The sequence below is a fragment of the Eretmochelys imbricata genome, chromosome 17 (genome assembly GCF_965152235.1).
Source record: "Eretmochelys imbricata isolate rEreImb1 chromosome 17, rEreImb1.hap1, whole genome shotgun sequence".
Classification (NCBI taxonomy): domain Eukaryota; kingdom Metazoa; phylum Chordata; order Testudines; family Cheloniidae; genus Eretmochelys; species Eretmochelys imbricata.
This window is the reverse complement of record NC_135588.1, coordinates 22,569,788-22,597,575: the sequence shown is the minus strand read 5'-3', so window position 1 is coordinate 22,597,575 and position 27,788 is coordinate 22,569,788. Positions and strand designations below refer to the sequence as shown.

The 27,788-nt window shown below is 56.7% G+C and overlaps 2 protein-coding genes across 3 annotated transcripts; one reads left to right on the top strand and one right to left on the bottom strand.

Moving 5' to 3' along the window:
• Positions 1 to 1,549: 1,549 nt before the first annotated feature.
• Positions 1,550 to 23,235, bottom strand: LOC144276688 (fibrinogen-like protein 1-like protein). Its single transcript, XM_077836948.1, has 6 exons — positions 23,215 to 23,235; positions 22,522 to 22,567; positions 21,742 to 21,867; positions 3,747 to 3,890; positions 3,233 to 3,295; positions 1,550 to 2,326 (listed from the first exon to the last, which is right to left on the bottom strand). The coding sequence occupies exons 1-6, from the start codon at positions 23,233 to 23,235 to the stop codon at positions 1,698 to 1,700; spliced, it is 1,029 nt and encodes a 342-aa protein (XP_077693074.1). The 3' UTR covers positions 1,550 to 1,697.
• Positions 9,509 to 15,867, top strand: LOC144276553 (fibrinogen-like protein 1-like protein). Of its 2 annotated transcripts, none has more exons than XM_077836721.1 (3): positions 9,509 to 9,961; positions 13,422 to 13,532; positions 14,987 to 15,867. In XM_077836721.1, exons 1-3 carry the CDS (start codon positions 9,958 to 9,960, stop codon positions 15,664 to 15,666), a joined length of 795 nt encoding a protein of 264 aa, XP_077692847.1. In that variant the 5' UTR covers positions 9,509 to 9,957; the 3' UTR covers positions 15,667 to 15,867. The 2 variants fall into 2 exon arrangements, with proteins under 2 accessions (XP_077692847.1, XP_077692846.1); XM_077836720.1 differs by having other exon boundaries at positions 13,419 to 13,532.
• Positions 23,236 to 27,788: the final 4,553 nt, after the last annotated feature.

The window sequence follows — 27,788 nt, the reverse complement described above, 5'->3', positions numbered from 1 at the left end:
TCCCTCTACAGCAGCAGCAGCAGCCCTGGGGGAGCAGGCAGCATCTCTGTCAGGTCAACTCCCGCTGAGGCTCCTGCTGTGGCTGGGGGTTGCTGCTCTCTGGGGCACAGGGCTGAGGAGGGCAGGAAAGGGGCCAAACTGGTCTGGCTCCCAGCTCAGCCGGAGATTGGCTGAGGTGAACATGCTTGAGCTGCCTTCCGCAGCTGCCCCAGCTCCGCTCCCTGCAGAAGGGTGACAAGACACCCTACCATGCCACCCTTCCTTCTGCGCTGCTGCTGGTGGCGGCTCTGCCTTCAGAACTGGGTGCCTGGCCAGCAGCCGCCACCCTCCGAGTGCCCAATCCTCCTCCCCACACATGGATCCCATGGGCATGGACAGCCCCCTGACCATGGAGCCACCCTGACCACTGCACCCTGGGTTGTTGCCCACCCACAAATCCAGCCCTGCTCACTGACTTTCAATGAGTTCTGTGCTCCTATGAAACTTGTGACCTTCGGAAAATCCCTTCCCCACATTTTTGCTTATTTCCATGTGAGTGTCTGACTCCAGTCCAGCAAGCAACAGCCCTTAAAGGAGACAGCCCTGGGTCTGTGTCCTCTTCACCGAAGCACGTGGCCAGGGAGAGCTGCGGGCAGAGCCCTGATTCTCAGGCTGAGGAGTGGCTTCGCCTGCTGTGGGAGCGGAATAGACCCCTGCCTCACAGGCTCTCTCTCTGGGTATTGTATCAATAGCAGGTAGCCCATAGTCTCCTCTCCCAGCATCCCAGCCTCTCCGCCACGAAACATGAGAAAGGACTGGTGGCCCAAAGAGTTATTTTTGGTGCAATTGACAGCAATGGGCCCATGCCAACAACCCTATGCTAGGGCCCTGATCCAGCACCCACTGAAGTCAATGGAAGATTGTCTGTTATCAACTGGCTTTGGACTAGGACCTACTTGCACATGTGGACAGTAATCCAAGGTACTGATTAAAGGGCCCCTCAGGCCACTGCTGCAGCTACCCAGGTGTCTTCAGACATACAGGCCTGGCTTTTAAATCCTGCTAGGCCATTGCCGAAAATTCCCTCATAGGAACCTGCAGACCCCTAAGACTGTGGGGCAATGAACCAGGCCAGGTCTGGCAGCCCAACTCCCCAAGGCAGGAAGGCTGAGAATACTGGGAATGGATCTACACAGTACGGTGCCCATGGGAGCACAGCAGAGAGTAAGTGGCACAGAACAGAAAGATACCAACTGTGGCCACCACTTTTTAATATGCCTTTTTACTCCAAAGCTTTAATCCCTGCTAATGAGCAGTAGAGTGGGTGTTTATAAAAATCCTTCTGGATTTCTCCAACTCTCTGACCTCTGGAACTGTGCATGAGTCTAAGAGTAAAACACACTGAAAAGTTAATACGGATCTGAGGCATTTATTCTCCCCGGAGCTGCTACATCTGGATACTGCAGATTTTGCAAATGATTGTTCTATTATGAATATAACTAAATAAAGTCAACACAAAGCATGAGTGCCTAGCAGAGATTAGCTCAGAAAGTGCATGGAAAAAAAGAAAAGAGGAAGTTGTCCTATTTTGGATAAACATGATACTTCCCCCTCCGAGCTGGGTGTGAAGTTTGGCCATGACACACTCAGACCCTTTTCCCTCCCTTTGTGGAGCAGGGGTTGGCCTCACTGCAGACGGGAGGGTGGGGAAGGGGTGACTAACAGTAAGTTGCTGGTTTGATGAGGATGGCAGAGGCTTGGCAGTTTCCATTACAGAAACTACCCCAAGTGATGCTCCCTTTGACGTTCAGTCGAGCAGAATAACAAGCCGAGTACCACCAGCCCCCACCATAGCTAGATGCACAATTCCCACCATAAGTGTCTTGATCCAGGTCTTTAGCCGTGAACTTCATGTTGTCATGCACAGTGCTAGGATTGTTTGAAGTCATGGCATCCCCTGCAGTCCCAGTGTAAGAGCCCAGCCTCAGCCTGTAGCCTTTGGACTCGTCTTCCAGACCGAAGAGGTTGTAGTCTGCGTATTTCATGGTGCCGGATGAATCATGGATGACAAACCTGACCTGGTAGACCTTCTGCTTGGCGATCTGATAGATGTACTCCGTCCCCAGCCAGTACTCATTGTGCACGTTGCCAAAGCCATACTTGTAGGTGCTCCAGGACTCAGCCCAGGTGATCTGTGTGTCATGCCGGTTCCGCTGGAGGACTGTCCAGCCCTCGCTGGTGCTGTTCAAGTCACAGTAAACGACAATCTGGTGGAGTCCTGTGGGCTGGATGACGAAGATGCCGCTGACCCTGTTCCAGGTTATCTCGCTGCAGTCCTTGGGCCAGGCTGTGCACAAGAGAGAGAGAGATTGCTTTCAGTGAACCCCGTGGCACAGACCCCTGCTCAGCTCTTCCCACCCTGGGTCAGTAAGAAAGGGCCCCTCCGGTGTGTCAGACATCAGCGTCTGCACTGATCCCCGCATGCTTTGCCAGCCCATTGTCAAAGAGGCTTCAACTCTGGATGCAGACACTGAGTCCGAATCTGCTGGCACAGCCCTGGCGTTAGGTCCTGCCACACGCTCCTGGGCACTTTACTCTCTAACTAGCTACTTTACACGTGCACACATAGGTTTCCCAGGAGACAAACACAGGCCCCTGTTCATACTCTGCAGGGGCTTTTGGGGAGGTGTTTAACACGGCAGCCACGATGTGTGGGACACTGCAAGCTAACAGCACCGTGTGTCCTGTGGGGTGACTGTGTCTTACAGCAGCGGGTTCTGTACCCCTCAGCTCTCAGCAAACTGCTGTGCCAAGGGCTCTTCAACACGGCCTGTGTGCTGAGGCCACGGACACCAGCTGCCAGGGAAAGGAGGGGTCTGCGGCGTCAAGGGATCTTGACTTCAAATTTTGGCTGTAAACTCCCCACACCTGTAGTAGTGAGGGACACAACCCAATGGGTCACAGCCCTCGGTCCTGGATCCCCCACAGTGGTGCCGCTTTTCCTGCAGAAAGATCATGATCCAAAGCTTCTCCTCTGCAGGACACGTTACAGCCTGTGTGTATCAAGCCCTTCCCCCACCCCCCACGCTGAAATCTGCCACCAGAGTTTCTGCCCCTAGGGGCCTGTATAATCCCTCAGACAGTGCATCCCCATGCCTTGGTATGCCCTGCAGGTAGAAGCTGTGTGAATAACTCTTGTTCTTGCATCTCATTTCTGCAGGGCGTGGACAGGTAAAGTGGGGGATACTCTTACCGTGGGCCTCTGGTAACTGCGGGTCACTGTCTCGGCTGTGCCGCAGGCTCCCTTTCCCCTGATCTGTAGGGACAGGAATTGCGAGATCTGAGTGACATGAGGGGTTTTCAGAGACTCTCCTGAGCACCAGCTCCACAGCGGAGAGTGTTACCAGTGCATTTGGCTCCCCTTCTCATCCCACCCGCCCCCTGCCCCGCTCGGGCCCGCGCTGCACCAGTTCCACTCCTCCATGCCCCTCAGCTGCCCAAGGCAACCAGCACCTCCTGGCTTTGTCCTGCTGCTCCCTGCACTGCAATGGCCCAGCCCCTGCGCGCCCCCCAACCACCCTCCCCCCTCCAACTGCCAAAGAGCTCAGCGTGGTTTGAATGTAGAGCTACGGCTGGATGTAATTTCTCCCAGTGGCTTCAGGCCTCCATAATCCCCAGGCAGCCAGTGAGTGAAGTTCTGGGGCCCCAGGGCTGGCAGGACCCCTAGGGCCAGGGGTGAGAGCTTTAAAAGCAGACACATGACACACCTGCCTTCAGATTCTTTGGGTGGATGTTCCGGATTGCACGGGTGGGTCCCTTTAAGATGTTCAGATTGTGTATTTCCAGGGTGAAAACTGGGGCTGACAGGGCCAGCAGGCCAGTGAGGAGCAGGAGACGAGGGCACCGGGCAGCTGCAAAAGGGAAGAGTCGGCGAGAAGCTGGGAACACAATCCCGACGTTCAGGAGCCGCGACTCCCAGTTCCTTCTGCCAGGGAACGGCACAACCCAGAGCTGGGACTGCTGGAACCTCCTGCCTCGCCCAGCACAGACTGGCACCTCCGCCCTCGCCTGTCAGTCTGGCTGGGCAGCCGGCCATTGGCCAGGCATGCATGGGGCAGAGAGGTGGCACTAGGAACTGGCCCCATTGGGACAGAAACACCCAGGAGAGGGGCGGATCCAAGGGAGCTTGGGATTCGCCCTGGAGAAATGTTCCCACTCTGCTTGCCGCACAGAGACACCCCTGTACCATGGAAATGACTGGGAGAGTAGGTGAGAAAAAGGGAAAATGGGGATCAGGGTGGGGGGGGGGAGCCCTATAGGGTGGGCACTGGGGAGGCACTGAGCGTCCCAGGGAGGGGGATCATGGGGGTGGGGGCGCTAGGTGGATACTCACCGCCCTGGGAGGTGGGGCTGAGGGGGGGAGACTGGCCAGGGGCACTCAGAGCCCCAGGAGGTGGGTGGGGGAAGGGCGCACAGGATTTCAGGAATTCCCTGGCAGTGAAGAGCTGTTGGCGGCAGGGAGGAGCCAGCCATGACATTCACCAGTTGGGATCCCTGGCTGGGCTAGTGGCTAGGGGGGCCCATGGCCAAGCTGCAGTGGAAGGTGACCTGCAGGAAATGCCTTGGCCTCTGCCTCCTGCTCGGAAGGGCCTGGGCCAGACAACGACCCCCAGCGCAGTGTCCCAGCTCCCTGCCCCGCACCTGCACGGCATGGCCCCTCCTCTATAGGGCGGTCGGCATGGACGTTAGTGCTGCTTCCTCCATCCCCAAAGGCCTCTAACCCAGCTGGCAACCCCTGCCGTTCAGTAGGCCACATTGCCCTGCTGTGACATACCGGGGGGGGGGGCCTGTCACACAGCTGGGGAGTTTAACCCGGCTGCCATAGACTCTGTCTCCCTGGAGTCTCTGCTCCTCTGAGTCTCAGCCCAGGTGTCTCTCTGCCCTTCCCCCTAGTCGCCCCCAGGCGAGGTGGGAGCGCCCCGCGTTGAGTTCCAGCCCCACATTCGGACCCACAAGTGCTGGTGGGTTCCAATCCCAGCTGAACACGTCCACTCAGCCCGAGGGCGGAGCAGAAGGGCCCTGTGCTGCCCCACAGACCCTCTGGCTCTCTGAGCCCACTCTCACCCATCGCCTCCCCGCAGCACGGCTGTCCCAGGCTGAAAGCTGCTGCTCTGTGCAGATGGGCCGTCTAGATGGAGGCAGCACATGGCTGGCACTTATAGCTCCTGCCGAAGGAGGGGCAGGTGCTGCTACGGACTGCTCCCCCAAGCCCTGTCCTGCTGCGCGCTGGGGATGCTGCCTGCTGTGGAGCTGTCAGGTGTCTTGAACTGGAATTTGTTTGGAGAGAAACTGTGCTAAGGAGCCTTATCAGCCGAGCAGAGAGTACCTGGGAGCCTGCCTGGTCGGGCGGGTCTGGTACAGCCTCTCCCCAGATAAGGCTCTTCCCTGGACCTGGAACGATTCCCTCCGAGGTAACACACGGGGCAGCCAGGGCAGGGCACGGCCTGCTCCCCTGGAGCGTTAGGGCTTTCAGGAGTCAGAGGTGCCAGGGGAGCAGGTTGTGGTTGTACGTTAAAGCAGCAAAGAAAGTTGGGGGGCAGAGGAATTGGGTGCTGTGGTCCCCTCACGTCTTGGGCCTGTTTGGAGGCAGAAGTCACTGTCCCTTTTATCCATGGAGTGCTCAATACCCCCTTCTCATGTAGTCCTTGGCGTTGGGAGAGGGAGCATGTTCCCAGCTGTAGGGTGTTCAGCCAGGACTCATGGACCCCTATTCCAGGATGGGGGAGTGAGCTGGGAGAGAGGTCTCCATGTAGCCTGCAATTGTCAGTGGCTTCTAGATTCCTCTGGGAAAGGGTTAACCAGGGGGTTAGTTTCGTCCACACTTGGCTTTCTTGGCAGTGCTGGACTCTGCTGGCGGGGAGGAGTCCAGCTCGCACCCTTTCACCTGGCAGGGAAAGTGCCCCAAAGGTTAGGATGTTCTCACAGGCTGTCGTAGTTACTGTGACCTTGGCAGGGAGGATTGGTGGCTTGTGGGGCATCGGATACCCCCCTTCCTCCTAGAGCTGTGCCGTAACCAGAACATCGCCCCGGGGGAGAGGGCTTTGGGAGCCCTGGACGCCTTGGAGCCAGGGCTTCTCTCAGCAGCCTGGAAGCCCAGGTGACCCATCAGCCTGTTGGAGAGGTGGGCAGGCGGGTGAGCTGGCCTAATCCCCAAATTGTCCAAATCGACGTGTTCCCGCGAAACGTTTGGATTTTGACACGCTGCCAACTTCTGAGGCAGAAACGGCTCCACTGGCACATTCTGACCAGCGCTTCTCCCGACCGCAGAGCTGCCCCTGCATGTTTGCTGAGTGTGGAATCAGAACGGACTTGACACAGGCGTTTGTACTCTGGGACGCCATCTCAGGCCAGCTCCCCCAGTGTCCCCACGCTCACATTCTCCTCGTGGTGACGTCTGACCCTGGGGAAATGAAAGGCCTCTGCGGGTTGTTTCCAGCAGCGTGAGCTTTAGCTGCAGGCTTCTGTCCCCAGCCATGCCACGAAGGAATCTGTCTAGCTAGGCTGGGCGTCCTCCCTCGTATGTGGCCAGAGGTCACACAGGCCCTGCCAGTGACTAGGTGGCAGTATCTTGCCCTGGGAAAAAACAGACACCTACCGTGTGCTGACCCCAGAGATGTCTTTCTTTCTGCAAACTGAAGAGGCCTCTCTCCTGTAGCCGCAGCAGAGGCTGTGAGGAGGCCAGCAGGCCCTGTGGTCCCTCTCAGATTGGGGGAGGGCCTGACCAGTAGCTCTAAAGGCCAGAAGACCCCACAGAACAGGTGGGGAACAGGACTGGGACGCTCCGTTGCTGTTCCATGGTTCCTTTGTCCTCAGCTGAAGAAGAAACTAAGCTCTGAAGCAAGGCTGCAGACTGCCCTGGCCATGGGGCTGACCCAGTGTTCACCAGAGGGGGGAGAAGGAACAGTCACACTGGTGGGCTCCTTCTTCTAAAAAGAAAAAAATCAGAGCATGTTTTCACATTTGACTTTTGACTCCCCAGCCAATGGGTGTAAAAAGTCAGCCTAGAATGCCCGGCTCCTGCTGGCTGCTCCGATGGAGACTCCACTTCCCCTCTCCTCCCCGTAAGGCAGGGGAACTGCCAGCCACTGCCTGTTACTCTCTGCATCCAGCAGCAACACTCCTCTGCTTCCTGCTGCCCTCTCCTCTGCTGAGGTCCCACATCCCCTGCTCTGGGATCCTCTCTGCTATGGGGCCAGATATGAGGGGAGGTCTGTGCCCTCAGACCCTGGGGCTCTCACACAGAGCTGGGGGAGCTGCCATGATTCCCCCCATCTGCCAGCCCCAGCACTGTCCCCTGTGCACAAACCCCAGCCTCCAACATCTCCCTGAGCCTCCCTCCTGCCCCTCTTAGCCTCCTTCCTGTTCCCATCCCCTGTACCGCCCTCAGCCGCCCTTGGCCCCCCATACTCCCTGCCCCCTCAACCTTCCCCCACATTCTCCTGCCGCCGGCCCCCACATGCCCCTGCAACTCCCTAAGCCACTCTCATGTCCCACATGATCACCTGCCAACCCCTCAGTCTCCCCCCGGCCACATCCCCTCCCAGTTCCCAGTCCCCATGCGCCGTCCAGCCCCCTGAACCATGGCGTCAGCCAGGCTGCCTGTGGGCTCAGCTTCAGCCTCCTCGAGCCCCGCGTGAGGTGGCAGCCAGCGTCAGGAGGGTAGCCTGCCTGCCTCGTGCAGACAGAGCATGGGCATGTGGCGGCCCTCGCACAGGCCTCAGCCCCCTGGCAGCAGTGGGAGATGGCGGCCGTTTTGATGAAGGGACAATTGGTGAGTTGGTGCCTTTGGCCATGTTTCCATGGGACAGGTGAGAAGCCCCCACAATCCCGAGTCACCATCAGAGCGCGAGGGCGGCCGCTGCTGCCCCTGCTGTGCATGCGGTCGGCCCAGCACGCCCAGCTCACCCCCCATCTCCTGGCCCCTCCTGGCCCAGGGCTCTGTCTCCATGCCCCAAGGGGCAGGCGTGGAGGGCCCAGGAGCCCAGCAGCAGCAGCAGGCGTGTGTCCCCTGCTCAGCCAACTGCAATCAGCCAGGGCAATCAGCCAGAATCCATTGGAAGCTGCTTTACTTGTTTGTTGGGGCAGCCAGAGTTAATGGGGCAGGCTGCAGCTGGCATTCGGGGTGTGCGGGAAGGGGGCAGCATGAATTGCACGCGGGAGAGTCGTTTGTTGTTTGCTTGAGGGCACAAACTCCCCTTCACCCCAAAACCTGGTCCCCAAATGATCAGACTGGAGCACATCGCACTAAGCAAACTGGTGCGACATGCAACGAAATAAAGGTGTCCCATCTCGTGTCCGTTGTCACACTTTTCAATGGATTGTGCCCTGTGCTGGCAGGTTGCAAGGTCGAGAGGCGTGCATCCAGGTGAACCGTCTGGGTGCTTTTTTCCAGAACTATATGGACATGGAGCTGCTCCCTCCAATGCACCAGTTCCTGCCCCCTGCATCCCAGCCAGAGAGCTGGGACACAGAAAGCAACTGCCTTGACAGTCACTGAACGAATCCAGTTTGATCCTCTTCCCTGTGGTCCAGATGCAGCAACAGCACAGTCTCGCTCCAGCCTACCCCACTCAGGTATCTTCTCACCTGGCTGTGACCTGTAGGGACAATTGCGGGGGTGGGGGGGCAGGGGAGGGAGTGTGTTCAGTCTCTGTAACCCCACGTGCAAAGCAGGGGGTTAGTGATACCAAATGGAACTGAAAGTCCGAGGGGGGCGGGGAGAGGGGTTCCCACCTGGTGTGTGGGTTTGCTGAAAGGCGCCTACAAAACATTGGACCTACCCAGGGCTTAAAGACAGAGCTGGAAGTCCTGGGTTCTTCTCCCTAGAGCTGAAAACACTGTGAAACTGGCATCGGTGGGCACCATAGAGCTGGTGCTGTGGGTGGTGAAAGACAGCGTACAGGGTGCAGCAGCCCCCTAGCCAGTGAAGTCACTAAGAGCTGGACTCACTCCGGGCTGGAGGCCCCTCAGAGCATGGCATCGCAGAGCATGGAACAGCAGCGGTGCTGAGCAGAGGCAGAGGCATCCCTGGCCTGCCCCTTCTTTCCCTGGCGAACCCCCCCCCTTCCCCCACAACACTCCCTGGATTCTCGAACTCTGCAGAGCTTGGCCAGTAAACCGGGTGTGGGGACAGCAGAGGGAAAATGGAAGGGGTGCGCCAAAGGGGCATTTGTCCATTGGACTCTCACCCCAAGGTGGGAAACTGAGGCAAGGGGCTGCTGCCCAATGTATTGTAGGGCAGGCGTTTCACTCAGTTCACAGACTGCTGAGTCATTCTTGTGGTGATTTCGCCAATTCATGCTGCGTTTCTTTCTCCTCTAAATAAAAGTTCTCATGTGTTAGACACAGACTCAGATCTTGCGATGCGGGAAGAGCTGCCTGTTAGGGGCGTGGTGGTCAGTTTCCCAGATTTCTGGGTGGGGTGGTCCAGCTGGTTCTGGTTTGCAATGCTAAGAGGAGCCCCGAGATCCTGACTCCAGTCCTTGTCGCTGCCAATACCACCTGGCACAAGCGTTACACCCCCATCACGTTCTGCACAACCCCCGTTCCTGCCATTTCCTCTGGTTTGATCCTCTCCATTTAGTGCGTCCTTTGTCTGGAAGGCCGATGCAGAGTCGTGCTGATAAATTAAATCCCTGGCTCACACCTGCCCAACTTCAGAAACATTGGCGTCCTCAGGAAGGAGGGAGGGAGCCCAAGAAGTCTGGTATCTGCAGTAAATAAAGAATGGGCAGACGTTCCGTTGGGGCTCCCTCCCTGCCCACAGGCCAGGCTTGAGGCCAGCAGCTGAAAAAGCAAGATAAGCTGGGGTGTGGAGTGGCTCTTTCTCCATAAAGGGATGGAGCCCTGGCTCTGGTTTCTGATGTGGAAGTGGGATGCTTCAGGTTGCTAACTCGTCCGCTCAGCTGCAGCCTCGGGATGGGTGAGTTTTATTGAAATGCCCAGCATTTCACGCAGCCTGGAGATATAGGGCCAGAGCCCGGTGGCGGGCACCAGAGGGCCAGGCGGTGCGGGTACGTGGGGGAGGTGCAGTGGGCAGGGCATTCTGTCCTGCCCCTGTGGGACACCATGTGCCCTGAGTGCCTGGGCACAGGAAGGAACGTACCCATACAGACGCAGTAACTACCGCACAGAAAGGGGCAGCCTGCACTCCTCTCAGTGCCGCCCCTGAGCCCGGGCAGGTGCACAACGGGGAGGGGAGTCCTGGTGCATCCTCTGCTTTCCTGATCCTGGCTGGCCGAGGCACAAGGGACGGGGCACAGTGAAGTACACGCTGCTTTTCTTTTGAAACGGAGCAGCATTTCCCCCAGCAAGTGCATGCTGCAGCATGAGCCTGGCTAGCTAGGAGTCTGGCAGTGCCTCCTGGTTGGTAAAGAGTGCCCCTGGGGTTATGGGGTACCAGGAGCCTGGCAGGGATCCCTTGCTCAGCACTCTGCTGGACCCTAGGCAGGCATTCTCTCTCCATGCCCCAGGTACCTTTGGGCATTGGGGCCAAAGTACTTTAGAACAAAAAGGAACTAACATAAGCCATGTTTTAAAAATGGGGAAACTGAGGTTTGAGCAGAGTAATGAGGTTTCCAAGGCACAGATAGAACTCAGGCCCTCTCTGTCTTAGACCAGCATCCCTCCCCTCCCACCGCACCGCACTGCCCGTCTACTATTACACTGTGTTAACGACTGCTAGCTGGTAGCGTCCCCTCTCCTCTGGGTCGTCAGGAGTAGGTGAGGCGTGTTTTCAAGGATGAGTGACTCCAGATTGTTATTTCACTTCAATTCTAAACGTAATTCTGGCTTGTCAGACTCACTGAAATCCTTCTCCACTAAAGCTTTAACCCTTTGCCTGCCATGGGGTTACGCATCTCTCTTCTTTCTCATAATGATGCCTGAGATTGCTAGCAGCGTGTCACTTGGGCTGTGACATTGTCTGAAGAATTTGGGTTCCATCTCCAGAAAGACGGTGTTTCCAATTAAATCTGTCTGTGGATCATGTCTGGGCAAAGTGACAGGTTTCAGAGTAGCAGCCGTGTTAGTCTGTATCTGCAAAAAGAAAAGGAGTACTTGTGGCACCTTAGAGACTAACAAATTTATTTGAGCATACAAGCTGTCAGCATAGTCTGTGTGATATGTAGATTGTAATAGATTTTTTACCTTCAGTCCTTCTGGTATGATGTCCATCTGTTTGCATTTGGAAAGGAAGATGATGTCTGTCTGTATCTGTACGAGTTTTTTCATGAAGTTTCATGAAGTTTATTTCATGCTCAAATAAATTTGTTAGTCTCTAAGGTGCCACAAGTCCTCCTTTTCCTTCTGGGCAAAGTGTTTCCATTGGAACAGTGTATTTCTGCTTGTTGTTTACACTTTGTTCTCTAATTCATTTGCACGTTTGTATCACGGTCACGTGTGGGGTTAGTTTGGTCACTTGTGGGGTTAGTTGTGGACTTTCTGACTTTGCAACACCACATGAATACAATGGTGACTAACAGAAAGCACTGTGCCAGACTCCGGTGTGGCTTTAGCCTGTTCTGGTTTGACCCCCCACCCCTCCCCGCACCTGCCCTGCCTCACCCGACAAAAAAACTGCCATTTTGCAACTGTAATGGGCCAGCAGCAGCCCTGATGAAACTTGGGACCTCTGGAGCTTAACACATAAGCCTCTGCTGTAGGGTTCTCAACCTATTTGCCATTGGGGGCTGCATATGCAGCTCTCTGTGTTATGTGGGCTGTGGCCACACAATATGTAATACATGGGCCCATGATAGGTATACTTGGCCTGCGGGGTGAATCAACCAGTTTCTCTCCAAGAATCTGGATGACTCTGGGCTGCTGATCCCTGCAAGATCATTGTGAATCCCTGCGCTCAGTGCTGAAAGTGGCCTGGGAAAAGCACATGCAGGGAGGGGGGTTCTATGATAATCTCAGCTGAAATAAATGGCCATGCACTTGGTAGGGCGGCTCTTACAGTGCACCCCTCAGTGAGTTGGCTCCATTTTTAACTCTTTTTGGCTGGGACGGTGGCCCCCGGCGACTCTGCCAACTTTAAGCCTGGCCTGAGCTGGGCACACAGAACAGCTGCAGTGTCAGCAGCGTGTCCCCCTCTGGGCTGCTGGGCTGCAGTGCAGGGGGCAGCATGCCTGGTGTGGGGCCCACAGCAGCTCTGTGCCCTGGACACCTCTTACCTGCTGGAGCCTGCCCAGCTGCTCTCTCTGTGCGTGGGTGAGCGGGCCCTGCCCTCCGGCTGGTGGTAGTGACTGTGGACAGGGTGCAGCTGGGACAGAGGGGGTTGCTCCGAGCTTCGCTCAGTGCAGCAGGCACCAGGATCATGCACTCAGCCACACATGGGGCTTAACACTGGGGCCTCTCCAGGCCAGCGAGGGTCACTGCTGCGGAGGTCACTGGAGCCCTGGAGCAGAGAGTGCACGGGACGGGGAGAGGGCTGCTCCCCACCCTGCTGTGACTGCCCTGTCAGGCATGTGTCCCTCCATGCCAGCTCCCAGACAGTCAGGGGCAGGGGAGATCCCATTCCCCAAAGCCATGGGAGACCCTGGTTGGGAACCTGCCCATGGGACAAATTTCCACCTTGCACCAGCTGTTGCGTACAAATAATGGTACAAATGTAATGCAGTGACTTCCAGGGCAGCCTCCTGCTCTGGCTGTGAGCTCTGGGTCCTGGCCAGCGGCGACGGACAGGTGGGTGCTGTCTGCTGCAGGAAGCCCAGGGCACTGCAGCCTGGACTATGCTCATCCCCCTCAGAGGCTAGTGGGGGGCATGTCCCCCCATTGCTCCGGATGCCTCGGGCGCGGACGCCCAGCAGGGAGGAGGCAGCACTCCCCCTGCAGTGGTGCTCTGAGTGTATCCCTGCAGCGTGGAGAGAGAGGAGGCAGCTGGCTGCTGGCTGAGCTCTTTCCCCACCACAGGGGGCTGCTTCGCCTGCTCTGCTGGCAGGGAGCACTCCAGCCGGCCCTGCCCGGGACCCGGGAGCCAGGCAATCGGAGCCGCAATCTTTGAATGTTTTTTAGCATTCAGCTGGGTCCCAGCTGTGTGCTAATTGGGCCTACTGCAGAGACGGAGACAGTGGCTGGGCCAGGGGAGAGGTGTGTGTGGGCAAAGTGAATGGTGGGCTTCACCCCGTCTCCAGAGACTTGGGCCAGTACCCCCGAGGCTGAGCCCCTTTGAACATCCAATCATTTCCTGCAGTGCGTACCTGGGAGCTGAGCTCTTGTGAAAATCTGGCCCAGTTGTTGAGCCCTCTGAAAACTCTGGGTAACATTTTCAAGAGTGGCTAAGTCACTTAAATGTCTAAATCCCGGTGACTTGTAGTGGGATTTAGGCACTTGTGAAACTCTCTCCTGGTCTCATGTCCAGCGGTTTCTGTCCCCAGCAGGGTTCCAGTCCAGCTCTCTCCTGCTTCTGTCTGTCCTGTCCATGACGGCACTCCTTTCTGTAGCCCCCGTGCAGGGCAACGGGACCCTGGCCCACAGGAAGGTCGAGAGGGGTGAGTAGAGAACCCGTCAGAGAGCTTCTAACATCTGCCATATTCGAGATCAGGGTATCGTGGGCCTGATTCTGCACCTCTCCCCCATGCCAGTGTCACCCCCATATGCACTTATCCACTGAATGCACCTTCCAGCCACCCCCTCTGCCAGCACTGGGCCCAGAGAGACACCGAGTTCTCCGAAGGGTCAGCAAGGCCGGCCTGGCCTAGTGAGCTCATTACTGTACTCCCATTCGGAGGCCTCCAGCGCCTGGGGATGGGCCAGCGGGGTGGGGAAGGTGCTGCTCAACTGGCTGTTTGCTTTACACAGCTTCATTATCCCTTTCTCCAGTAAAGGCTGCCAAGCCGCCGGCAGAGACTGAAGAGCGTTGGTACCAACCACAGGGCAGAGTGTGGGAACCAGGCACACACTCCAAATTGGCTGGGAGTTCTACACTTAAATCTCACCAACTTCTGTGCTAAGCAAGCTCTATCTGTCCTTTAGGGCTAGCCCAGGCTCACAGCTGGGAATCTCTTGCTCGTGCCTAGAAGCCTTGCCCCTAGAGTCCAGGCAGCGCTGAGCGCCAGTTCCTCCCTCTTAGGGGTTTTCATTCCCTTCTCCCCACACCTCCATCGGCTCTGAGAGCTGCTCAGGGGCTTTCCCAGGCAGGCCGGGGGCTGAGCCAGCTCCCGAAGTGGCACTGAGCCCCTGCCCCCTGCAGTGCTCAGCAGCTCGGCTCAGGAAGGAGGCTTAGCTATGGGGGAGGGGGCCAGAGCTGGTGGGGCACACAGGGGGATTGTCTGGTGGGTATGGGAGCTGAGGGACTCAGGCTCAAGGGAGGACCCTGGGGAGGGGAGGGGCAGTTATACCAGTATAACCACAATGCTATCATTCTACCAGGATAGTTCAGGACAATTTCCCCCCCCCAAGATAAGCCCCTCGATAGGATGTTGTCTGGAATTTTCAGAGGCGTCACAGGGAGTTGGGTGCCTAAATCCCACTGAATTCCAACTGCAGTCGGGTGTCAAACTCCCTTAGGCTCTTTGAAAAATCCCATTTAAATTGTCACCTGTGGGTTTCATAATTAACATTCGCTGAGATGGATCTGGCAGTGTCTCCCCCACCCTCCCCAAACTATTTCTTCAGCATTACAGACTCAGGAACGATACAGAGCTTTGGTTTCCACTTGATTCATCTCTTCAAGGTTTCTTCAAAAGCAGCAGAGCAAGAAACTATTATTTTTATTTTATTTATTTTTTTGGTAAAATGAAAGTGTAAGATCTGAAGCCAGATTCTGTGGCCAGGAATGGCCGGGGCAGATTCTGTTTCTGTGGAATTGTGAAATACACAGGACCTGCCTCTAAAAACCCAGGCTCCAGTTACCCCTGACTGATTTGCTCGAGCTAGCTAGCATGCTCTCTCTCTCTCTCCCCACTCCCCCGGCTCCCTTAACCTGCCTTATATGGTATTGCAGGGTTCCCCAGAGACTGCAGCTACATTCCCAGGGACAGCCCCAGCGGGATCCATGTCATCCAGCCGGCAGGCTCTCCCCCTCGGGTGGTGTGGTGTGACATGGACACCGAAGGCAAAGGCTGGACCGTTGTCCAGAGAAATTCTTACAACACAGAGATCACCTGGAAGGAGTCCTGGAGCACCTACAAGTATGGCTTTGGGAACGTGCAGGAGGATTACTGGCTGGGCAATGAGTACCTGTCCCTGCTCACGCGGCAGAACACCTACAAGGTCCGCTTTGTCGTGGAGGACAAATCCAACAACACCCGCTACGCGGAGTACGACATCTTCAGCGTTGAGGATGAGCCCAGCGGGTACCCGCTGAGGCTGGGCAGGTACTCTGGGGACGGCGAGGACTATCTCACCACCTACCACTCCGGCCTGGGGGGCATACACGACAACATGAAGTTCAGCACAACTGACAAGGATCAGGACCAGGCCAGTGGGAATTGCGCAAGTAGCTACGGAGGCTGGTGGTACGACAAGTGTCAGAACATCCTGCTCAATGCGAAAGGCTACATCTACTGGGCAGGGTTCTGTAAGAGCGGGGAGTGCAAGTCTTCCCTCATCCTGGTTAAGCCAACAGATGTGTGCTGGGTCTGGCAGAAGGAGCCCATCCTCCCTGGGAGCCGGCGCCGCTGAGAAGAGGAGACAATATTAGATCAGACACGGAGCTCCATCTCCCACCTAATCAGTGCAGTCCCTGCAATGCCTCCATTCTGCTCACCCTGTTCCCTGTTGGCTTCTTCACAATAAATCCCCTGGAATAAACTCTGAGAGCTGACCCTGCCAGGACTTTACATCTGAATCTTGCATGTATTAGGGGTGGTGAGTTTGGGTTCAAAAACCTGGCCTCTGCCTTTTTAATAAATATGGTTATTACATGAGAAAACATTGCAACAGTAATTAATTGCCGATAAACCACTGACAGATTAGCTAGACATGCAACAAAACCACGAGATAAAGATATTGGTGTCCCTCATCAACCCAAGAGGCTAGTCAAAGTTTGGGGCCCTGGGGATGTTCCAGTGAGGAGCAGACATTGGCAATAGAGTCTGGTAATTTCTTTGATGTCTTGTTTATTTACAAGGCACACACAGAGTCCTGCTTCTCCAAACACAGTGGGTGGCAGTAACAGAGAAGAGCCTCCCTGCTTTCAGCTCCAAGCTCCTTTAGCCAGCACCTGGCCCAAAAGCTCTTTATACTCCTCCCAAGATCACACCCTGCTTACAGGCTCTGGTTGGCTTTCCTGCTCTGTCTCCATCCCTTGGCTGCACTGGCCATCTTGTCTTTTTCACACACGCACCTGGTCAGAACGATACTTGGTGGCATCCTCTACCCACCTGGTGCTAGTTTCTGGGCACATGCCATCATGGCTTGTTCTACATGAGGCCCCCTTACCTGTTGCTTCCAGCTGTCTTAAATGAGGAGTGCATCCTCACAGCCGTGTCACTGAGATTCTAACTCCACCCATAACAAGGTATAATCCAGCTCCTAGCAATGTGTTGATCTGTCAGGCTGACATCCTCTCAGCATCTCTGAGCACTTCCTGCCTGTGTGGCTTCAGTCTTCACTTTAATAAAAGTTAATTGTGACCAGATGCTGAACACCATTAACGCTAACAGCCAGGGGCAGGCACACCACCCCGAACAGGGAAAGGATGGGCTAAAGAATAACTAGATATATTCAAGTCAGCTGGGCCTGATGAAGTTCACCCTAGGGCAGGGCTCCCAAATTGTGGGCTGCAGCCCAAAGATGGGCCACTGGCAGTGGTGAAGATGGGGGGCATGTGAAGGGGCGTTGTCCGAACCCCCCGCAAACTGCATCTTTCCATTTCCCTCCTGACCATGGCCCTTCAGTGCAGCCCCAGGACACACAGCCCTGTCTACTTGGCCTTCCTGACAAAGCCTGCATGGAGAGTGTGCATAGGTGGGTATTTGTGGGGCAGGTTTGGAAAGAGGGATTTTTTCAGGAGGAGGGAAGCTGAGAGCATCTGACGTGCAGATGGCGGGGATGGGGTTGCTATTTTGCGGTTGGGAGTATCAGGGACCCCTCCCCGCCCCCGTGCACTGAGCTGTCCCCTCCATCTCAGTTGCTGGTGGTGAGGGGGGGCTGTGCTGTTTTGCAGTGAGGGATCGGGGTATCCCCCTCCCCAGGGCACTGATCTCTCCCCTTCCTGCCTCCCATCTCTGCTGTCTATGCTGGGAGCTACCCCCACCCTGCCCATTACAGGCTGCGCTCGGTGCCCTCCCCAGCCAGCCGTCCCTCTCCAGGCTGGAGCATGACACTGCCAGCAGGGCCATCCTCAGCCTGACCCCGGGCAGCCGGCTCGCCCAGCCGTTTTGCTGACTGGGGGCTCCCCTGCCAAACCCAGGGTTCCCCTGCACCATTCCCCACAGCTTGGGGTCCCACCCACACCCTAACCCCCCCCCATGGCTACCCCTCTCCTTCCAAAACACCCTGAACTCTTCATAGCCACAGCCCATCTGCTCCCCCTCCCCATGAGCCACCTGTCAGCAGTACCCTCCATATTGGACCAAACTGCTCTAGGTCTCACCCCCACTGCCCCAGGGCCAGGCTGGCGCTCTCTGGGGCTGGACCCCAGCTGTGACTGGGGTAACGGGGTCTGCTCCTTTCTCTGCCCTGTCTCTCCCCAGCTGGAGGGAGCTGCAGGAGAACCAGGCCCTGGCGCTGTGGCAATTCCAAGGCTGCATGGAATGTGCTGCTCCTGCCCCTGGGGACGGGCAGCACCAAGGGACCTCAGCCACCTCCCACCAGTGCCCCTGCTTTGGCTCGATCTGGGGGGTGAGGCCAGGGCTTTCGCGGCCCCTGGCTCTGCAAGGGAACAGGTGCTGGGAATTACAGACCAGTCAGCCCAACTTCGAGGCCTCGGAAGCTACTGACCCAACGTAGCGAACAAGCCCCTGGAGGAGAACAGGCTGATGAGCAGGGCTGTGGGTCTACAGTGTATAGTGCCCCAGCCTGGGTCTTTCCCCACCTGCCCTCTCCCTCCCCCCACCCCCGCCCCATATGCTCCAGGCTCCTCAGCCCTCATCGGTGGCCAGTGAATACACTGGGGGCGGGAGGGAGGAAACGGCCAGGCTCTGCTGCCCAGTGTGCATGGGTCGCTGGTTTTGTCCCGGACCGGGGTGGAGGAGAGGCCTCAGGAGTGGGGGGATCGGAGGGTGAGCTCCCCTCGCACCCTGAGGCAGCGGCTCCTGTCCTGCAGGGCTGGGCCCCGCTCCAGCCCCTGGCGCTTGCGGCTTGAAGACTTGATGTGGTGGGTTACTCTGAATGGGGTGGGGTGGGGGGGGGTAGCCATCTGATCACTCCAAGAAGACAAGGGGGAAGGGACACTGGCGGGTCCCCAGCCCTGAGTAACACTCCAAAGTGCAGATGGGATGCTGCTGCCAGGGCCAAAAGGGTGAGGGGCCCGGGGGGTGGAGGGGGGCTTGTTCCTGGGGGAGCCATAGGGGAGTGGAGCAATTGAGGACGGAAGAAGGGGGTTGGTGGAGCTGGGAGCCTTTGGGCTGCTCAGTAGGGTAAATGGACATGGGTGTTGGGGGCAGCAGAAGAGGGGTGGTGAAGTGGCAGGGGGCACAGGGCAGGGGTGAAGAAGGGGGTGAGGGGAAGGAAGTGGTTGGGGATGGTGAGGAGTGGGAGGGTTAAGAGGTGGGGTTATTGGGGAATAGGGCAGGGGAGGGTGTGGGGGCTGTGAGACTTTGGTGAGTGGGGGAGGGTGTGGGGAGGGTGATGTTTTATGGGGGTGTTTGGGGGATTGTGCAATGGGTTGGTTTTTTGGGGAGCTGGGGTTGGAGTGGTGAGGAGATGTGACGGGAGGGAGGGGGTCTGACAGGAGGTTTGGGGGGTTGGATTTATTTGGGGTTTTGGGGTGAGTTTAGTTAGAGAGGGGGTGGCGGGGTTGGATGGATTGAAGTGGGTGGCTGGGGGGTTATTTGGGGATTAGATGGGGCGGTGGGAGGGGGTTTAAGCAGAGGTGGGTGGGAGTTGGGCAGATGGGTTGGGGGACTATAGCAGGGGTTGACTGGGGGCGGAGGGAGTGGGCCATTTGGGGGCCCGTGGTGGGGGGGTTGGGTGTGCACTGAGGAGGGGGGTTAATTGGGCGTCTGTACGGGGTTGGGTGTGGGCTGAGGAGGGGTTGGGGGGGTCTGTTTTTGGGGGTTGGCTCTGGGCTGAGAAGGGGGGTTATTCGGGGGTCTGTGGAGAGAGTCCAGAGGAGAGCAACAAAACTGATCAAAGGCCCTGTGAGGAAAGGTTAAAAAGACTGGACGTGTTTAGTCCCACGAAAAGCAGGCTGAGGGGGAACCCGACAACGATCTGCAGACACAGTCAGGGCTGTTGGAAGGAGGAGGGGGACTGGGTGTTCTCCATGGCCACAGAAGGCAGGACAAGAAATAATGGGCTGAATCTGCAGCAGAGGAGGCTTAGGCTCGATATTGGGGAACTCTGTAACTCTAAGGACAGGGACGTGTCAAACAGGTCGCCAAGGGAGGCGGTGGAGTCCCCGTCGCTGGAGGTGTTTAAGGACAGGTTGGACGCTTGAGCTTTACTTGGGCCTGCCTCAGTGCAGGGAACTGGACTAGACGACGTCTCCAGGACCCATCGAGCCCCATAGGTCTACACTTCTCTTTCAGGAGCTAGGGGATTGAGCATCAGAACCATTTCCTGCCCCCCACCCCCTTCTTCTGTCGCTCGTTTATAAAGCCACAGCAATTCTCGGCGGGGAGGTTGTTACCCAGCAACGCCGCCTGGGGCCGGAGACAGAACAGGAGCTCCGTTGCCAGTACCAGGGTGAACGTTCAGGCTCCAGGCCAGCCCTGCCCTGCTCAGGGTTTTCCAGGGGGGATGGGACGCAGCAGCGGGGGCAGAGAGAGGGCTCAGAGTGGCAGTTTGTGGTTAGCGAGAGATGAACTCTGCCTGTGCAGCAGGGTGCTCATGTGGCCCAGAACTGTTCCTGAAGCCGTCTGGCCCAGGGTGGGGTTTAAACACCCCATCAAAGGGGGTTGCTGTTGCCTTTGGAATGCCCCAGATGACGCCAAATAACAGGATTTTCAAAAATCTACCTGGTAAAGACTCTTCAGCTGCTCCTGCCATGGGGCATCTTCCCTCCCCTCTGCAACACCCCCAGGGCCCCTGCACCTGCTTTATTCCTTCTCTGCCATCTCAGCATGTTCCTCCCAATGGCACCAAGCCTGTGCATTGCTGAGCACCCTTAAATCCTACTAGCTTCAGTGACTTTGGTGGGAGCTGAGGGTGCTCAGCTCCTTGCAGGAATCACTCAGCACTGTTTTGGGCACGAGTCAATAAGTGTGGCCCAGCACCTTTGCACCTGCCACTCAAGCCCTGCTGATGCTGAATTTCCATAGCGCAGAGGTTCAGCCGGGACATCCAAAACATTGATACTTGTTTCAAGATAAGTAGGTGTGGTTGGGCTGGAAATTGTATAAGGTCAGCCCTCGTAACCTGGTGTATCTGCAGTTTGGCCTTAATGGAAACCCTGGGAGAAAGCCTCATGCTACGAACCAGGAAGTACAGGACCATAGTTCATAAGAGCAGCTCCAAAGATAATTTTCGCTGAGCCCAGCTCTGCACAGATTTCCGGTTTAGGTTTGAATTTTTAGCAAAAGTTCATGTTGGTTATTTTCTCCCAAACCCTTCGTGCCTCCATAATAGCCAGCCATCCCGTCAGTCGCACCCTGGGGAGCTCCAGGGATGGAGTGAGGGATAGAGGAGCAGATATATGACACACCAGCCTTCAGGTCCTTTGGGTGGACGTTCCTGATTGCATGTATGAGTCCCGTTCAGATGGGTGGGTTTCGTGTGTCTGTGGTGAGAACTGGGGCTGTCAGGGCCAGCAGGCAGGTGGGGAGCAGGAGATGAGTGCGCGGGGCAGCTGAAAAGGGATGAGCCAGAGTGAAGCTGAAAACACAAATGCAGGGGCCAAGAATCCCAGTTCCCCCATCCTGGACAGAAGGCGTCAAATTCTCACTGATGGACAATTGGTTCAGATTCTGGGACTGGTTCCTTGTGCAGCAAATGAAATTAAATGCACCTCAGAGCCATGACAGAGCCATGACAGAGCACTGTATAACCAGGGTCTAGTGACCATCTCTCACCCTGGGCTCTCCCCAGCATAGGCTGTTGTTCGCACTAGTAAAATGATGTTAAAACACTGAGAAGGAGCAGGGAAGAGGCACAAAAATGACTTGTGGCCTGGCCAGCACGCCTTCGAGCAGGTGACCGGAGGGGCTGCAGCTAGTCAGCTTGACTAAGAGCAGTTCAGAGGTCTGTCGATAAGGTCTGTAATCACCGAGCAGGAGGAGGTAGCCTGCATTTCAGGTTTTTGCTCTAGCAGACAAAGGAGTAACGAGAGCTAGTGAAGCTGATGTTAGAAACATTGAAATTGGAAATCAAATGTCAGTGTAGAAGAGTGAGGGGACATCACTCGCCGGAACCAGCCGTGCGGGGACGTGGGAATTCACTCTCATCTGGCCTCTGGGGACAGAGGCAGCACGTGGCTGGCACTTATAGCTCCTGCCGAAGGAGGGGCAGGTGCTGCTACGGACTGCTCCCCCAAGCCCTGTCCTGCTGCGCGCTGGGGATGCTGCCTGCTGTGGAGCTGTCAGGTGTCTTGAACTGGAATTTGTTTGGAGAGAAACTGTGCTAAGGAGCCTTATCAGCCCGAGCAGAGAGTACCTGGGAGCCTGCCTGGTCGGGCGGGTCTGGTACAGCATCTCCCCAGATAAGGCTCTTCCCTGGACCTGGAACGATTCCCTCCGAGGTAACACACGGGGCAGCCAGGGCAGGGCACGGCCTGCTCCCCTGGAGCGTTAGGGCTTTCAGGAGTCAGAGGTGCCAGGGGAGCAGGTTGTGGTTGTACGTTAAAGCAGCGAAGAAAGCTGGGGGGCAGAGGAATTGGGTGCTGTGGCCATTGCACTTGATCAGCTCAATTTGGAAATGTCTTTCAAAGGAAATCCGGATGGACATGTGACTGGGGTACACGTACACTCACACGTGCACACATACATTCACACACGTGTACACCGACATACGTACACGTGTACACCCACACGCGCACGCACTGTCCCTGGAGCTCCCCAGGATGCGGCTGACGGGATGGCTGCCTATTATGGAGGCACGAAGTGGTTGGAGAAAATAATCAGCAAGAACTTTTTGCTAAAAATGCCTACCTGAGCTGGAAATCTGTGCAGGGCTGGGCTCAGCGAAAATGGTTTTCTTAGCTGCTCTTTTTAACCGTGGTCCTGTACTTCCTGGTTTGTGTCGGACCCAGGCAGGAGACCTGGCAGCTCTCAGCTGTAGAAGCCGTCAGAATGAGCCAGGTTGGAATGAGCCAGGCCCTCAGATCCTTCAGGAGGAAAAGTGAAACCCACTTCTGCCACCAATCGCCCCAATGGTCACTGAGCAACACCAAACCACGTCCTTCCAGTCAGGCAGTTTCATATGCACACGTCAAACCCTTGGTTTGCCACTCAGATTCCACGGTGATGGTCACAGTAAGGACCTAGAGAAGTTAAACAGGCAGACAGACAAGGAAACAGTGGCCCTGGCTACAGCTGTGGTGCAAACAGATGAACACCAATTGCTGGCTGAAGGCACAACCTTAATTCCTGCATCTCCTGTCTGTCAGCTATCAGCTATCATTCACTTGGCAGCCTGAGTTCTGATTTCTAACGCAGTGTTTTCCTTTGGCCTATTGTTGTTATCATGTCCAGGGGAACCTTGGCCCTTGGTATCAGGAGCGGTGTTAAGGAGGCTTTTCAAAGGTCTCTAAGTAGGGTTGCCAACTTTCTAATTGCACAAAACCAGACACCCTTGACCCAACCCCGTCATGCCCCTTCCCCGAGGCCCCACCCCCACTCACTCCAGCCCACCTCCCTCAGTCACCCGCTCTCTCACACCCTCACTCACTTTCACTGGGCTGGGGCTGGGGGTTGGAATGCGGGAGGGGGTGAGGGCTCCAGCTGGGGGGTGTTGGCTCTGGGGTGGGGCCACAAATGAGGGGTTCAGGGTATGGGCGGGAGCTCAGGGCTGGGACAGCAGACTGGGGTGCGGGTGGGGTGTGAGGTCTGGGATGGAGGTAGGGTGCGGGAGGGGGTTCCGACCTGGGGCAGGGTCTCTGGGTGCGGGCTCTCGCCCGGCGGCACTTACCTCAGCCAGCTCCCGGTCCATGGCGCAGCGACGCTAAGGCAGGCTCCCTGCCTGCCCTGGCTCTGTGTGGCTCCTGGAAGCGGCTGGCATGTCCCTGCAGCCCCTAGGAGGAGGCATGGCCAGCAGCATTGCGTGCTGCCTGTGCCCGCAGGCCCTGCCCCTGCAGCTCCCATTGGCCACGGTTCCCGGCCAATGGGAGCTGCAGAGCCAGCACTTGGGGTGAGGTCAGCACGCGGGGCTTCCCTGATCACCCCTGCCCTTAGGGGCTGCAGCGACGTGCTGGCCGCTTCTGGGAGCTGCGCAGAGCCAGGGCAGGCAGGGAGCCTGCCTTAGCCCTGCTGCGCCACCGATCGACTGGACTTTTAATGGCCCAGTAGGTGGTGCTGACTGGAGCTGCCAGGGTCCCTTTTCGAGTGGGCGTTCTGGTCGAAAACCAGACACCTGGCAACCCTGTCTCAAAGGCCCTGATTTGTGAGTGAGCTAAGACTCCAGCCTCCTGTGCTAAATGAGCTTCCTTAACCTTTTCCTGCACCCCATCACCATCCCCACCCCTTTTACCTACTTCATCTGCCCGGTGTGGGGTGTTGTGACCCCTAGATCGTGAGTTCCCTTCTTGTCACTGGGGGTGCAGTGCCCAGTCCTAGGCACCCTGCCTCCAGACTGGGTGTGACAAAGTGGGAATGTTCTTCATGGTTTCTCTGAATACTGTGTGGGTGCCTCAGTTTACACCTATGCATTTCTTAAGTATCTAGGTGATGGGATAAGGGTGTGATTGTTGCAGAGCCCTAGAGGGCAGGGGTGTGTAGGGCTCTGCACAGAGAATGGCCGACACCCTGTCTCCTGGCAACTGATGGCCTGGGCCCCTCCCCTGCAAGGTGACAGCTGAAGGTGTTGGAGAACAAAGAGATCAGGTGGCCTCCTTGCCCAAGAAAGAGACAAAGACCAGAGGAGGGACTGGAGGGAGTTTCAGTTTGGATCTGACTGGGGAAACAGAGGGAGGCCCAGCACCTGACTGGGGGGTCCTGTTTTCCGTACCTACAAGCTCTGTTTTGGATTGTGTTCCTGTCATCTAATAAACCTTCTGTTTTACTGGCTAGTTGAGAGTCACCGTGAATTGCAGGAAGTGGCGGGTGCAGGGCCCTGGCTCCTCCACACTCCGTGACACTGGGGCCTCCGGGTAATGCTGCAGTAGGAAGATGTCATGGATTGCTGTTATTACTGTCTGAGTCGTGTTATCATTATCTGTCCTCTGGCCTTTGGGTGGGTCCATGCTGCGGATTTGCTTGTGTCCCACAGGGTCTAATGGCCCCTCTGCTGAGCCCGGGGTTGGAATCCCGCAAGTTTGTTATCCTCGGAGAGTTCAGCTTCTGTGTGACCAGTGCCAGGGACACATGCGCATGTGATCTCCTGTCCCCATGGAGCCCATCCCTGGACCCATCCTGCTCTGGGCACACCCTGGATCTGTCAGCCGAGGGACGAGCACTGGGCATATAACCAATGTTCTGACTTGACCCCAGCTTCATGGCCCAGCGATCCTGGCCTGTCCTTCCCCCCCACCCCCGAGGGGACAGACCCCACAAAGATGGTGGGCTTGGAGGGAGTTTGGCTCCTGTAAGTTTTCAGGAGATGCTGGCAGGGCTGGACCCCAAACCACAGGCCAATGGGGCACTGAAGCACAATCACATGTTGACCACAGCCACAAGCTGCTCCTCATCCCTGCTAGATGAATGATGTCGTGTGAGACACAGAGACAGCGTGTGGGAGCCACAAACTGTCTGCCAGCTGGGCAAAGCTCCCTGCAGGACAGTGCCCCTGTCAAGGTTCCTTCCCCGCTCTGAACTCTAGGGTAGAGATGTGGGGACCTGCATGATAGAGCCCCTAAACTTATTCTTACCAGCTGAGGTTAAAAACTTCCTCAAGGTACAAACTTTGCCTTGTCCTTGAACCATATGCTGCCACCACCAAGCGTTTTAAACAAAGAACAGGGAAAGAGCCCACTTGGAGACGTTTTTCCCCCAAAATATCCCCCCAAGCCCTTCACCCCCTTTCCTGGGGAAGGCTTGATAAGAATCCTCACCAATTTGTACAGGTGAACACAGACCCAAACCCTTAGATCTTAAGAACAATGAAAAATCAATCAAGTTCTTAAAAGAAGAATTTTAATTAAAGAAAAGGTAAAAGAATCACCTCTGTAAAATCAGGATGGTAAATACCTTACAGCGTAATCAGATTCAAAACATAGAGAATCCCTCTAGGCAAAACCTTAAGTAACAAAAAGACACAAAAACAGGAATATACATTCCCTCCAGCACAGCTTATTTTACCAGCCGTTAAACAAAAGGAAATCTAACGCATTTCTAGCTAGATTACTTACTAAGTTAACAGGAGTTGTAAGGCTGAATTCCTGATCTGTTCCCAGCAAAAGCATCACATAGATGGAAGAACCCTTTGTTTCCCCCCACCTCCAGATTTGAAAGTATCTTGTCCCCCCATTGGTCATTTGGGTCAGGTGCCAGCAGAGTTACCTTAGCTTCTTAACCCTTTACAGGTGAAAGGGTGTTGCCTCTGGCCAGGGGGGATTTTGTAGCCCTGTATGCAGACAGGTGGTTACCCCTCCCTTTACAGTTATGTCAACCCCATGGAGCAGCCAGCTAAGAGCACACTCTGCTGTGCCATGGTCACAGCAGCACAGAGGGGAGGGGAGCAGGGGTGCTGGGGAGCCAGGCGGGGTGACTGGGAATGTGGGGCCAAGGTGGTGATCGGGGTAAGGGGAATTATGGAAGAGAAGAGTATTGGGGGAGGAGTGTCTGGGGGACTGGACCAGGGCTGTGGGGGCAGCCTGTGGTTCTGGGGAGCGCCGTGCATGGGTGCTTGAAGCTGCAGCCTCTGTTTGCTGGCACAGCCCTATGGGAAGCCCTAGTTGCCTTGCTGTGGAGACAGTCACTGTTGCCCAGCCCAGACTCCCAGATCAGGCCAATCCCACAGTCAGGCTCCCCCATCCATCCCCCTCACACAGACATCCTCCTCCCGGATTTCCAGAGCCCTGCTTAACCCTGTCTGCCCCCACCCCTGCTCCGCCCATGGCCTGTCTCCCAGGGCCCAGCCCGGGCCCCGTGCTGCCCAGCCAGCACCCCGGCCCCAGTGGCTCTGCAGGGCGCAGAGGTTATCAGACACTGCTGCTGAAGGGGGAAGATGAACGTGCCCCTTTTCCATTGGCAGCTTGCGTGTAACCTCGCGGCCTGGGAACGTGACTGGCATCAGTGCTGGGTGCGGCTTGGGAACAAAGAGCAGGGATTTTGCTGGCCAGACCACTATGTCTAACGTCCCAGGTCCCAGTCCCCCCCTGTGTGGGCTGAGGGGAGTGCGAGAAGCTGCCCGTGGCGACAGGCAGGGGCCAGCCAGGAGCCCTGCCCTGGAAGCGAGCTGGGGAGCTTCAAACCAGAGCATTTTCAAATGTTTCCTGTGAAATGATTGATCGACACAAGCTGAATGATGGTGTTACATGGAGCAGCTCCACGGTGATGCCGAGGAATGGGGTACCGATCCCTTCAGAGAACTGGGCCCTGCTGACTGCAGGGGCAGGACAGATGTGGAGATGAAGAGCCAGGCCCTGTGCCAGGTGGCATGGGAGCACCAGGAGCCTCTTCCCCCGCTCTGCCTGTCTGTGCAGGAGTGGGGCAGGGTTCCTACCTTGGGCCCCAGACAGCACTAAGGAAAAGGACCAGTCCTTGCACCAAGCCTGGGGGCCATCACAGGGGCATTGTCCTCTGCCAAGGGGTGCGGCCAGACTCCTAGCTAACTAGTGTGCAAGCTGCCATGGGAGCATGTGCTAGCTGGGGAAACAGGCTGCATCTTACCACACAAGCAGTGGGGTGCATCCAGCCCAGTGGTCTGGGGCCTCCCCACCCGGTCCCAGCTGCCACATGGCTCCGGCCAGCAGGGTCCTACCCCACGAAGATGCCCTCGGCACCAGCCCCTGGGGACCATTCTTTAATTTAAACGAAGTGCTGCGGAGTCCAGGGACCTGGCCACAGCATTTAGGCCTAGTGTGATAGCCCATAGATGGGGGCTGCCACAGGATGCCCTGGTGTGAGGGAAGCTCCAGCAGCCCCAGTGCCCAGGGGTCTGCCCTTGGCCAGGCAGAGCTGCGGGCAGAGCCTTCAGTCTCAGGCTGAGGAGCGGCTCTGCCTGCGGTGGGAGTGGGATGGACGCTGCCTCTGCCCCACAAGCTCTCTGGATGTGGTCCGGAGGGCAGGGGGCCCAAGGACTCCTCTCTCCCAGCACTAAGGGCCCAAGTCTGTCCTCCCCCTCACATCTCCTCCTTCTTCTCCCCCAGAAAATCCCTCTGGCACCAGTCTCTCCTTCTCTCCCCCACCCCCAAAACAGAAGGGCTGGTGGCCTGCAGACTTACTCTTGGTGAAGCGGGGAGCAAAGGGCCCGTCCCAGCAGCCCTGCACGCCCTGTCTGTGAATCTGGTAATGCCAGGCATGCTCTCCAGCAGTGTGGTGCCCATGGGAGCACCCAGAGAGATAGTGACAGTGGGGCACAGAGTTACCAGCTGCAGCTCTCACTGC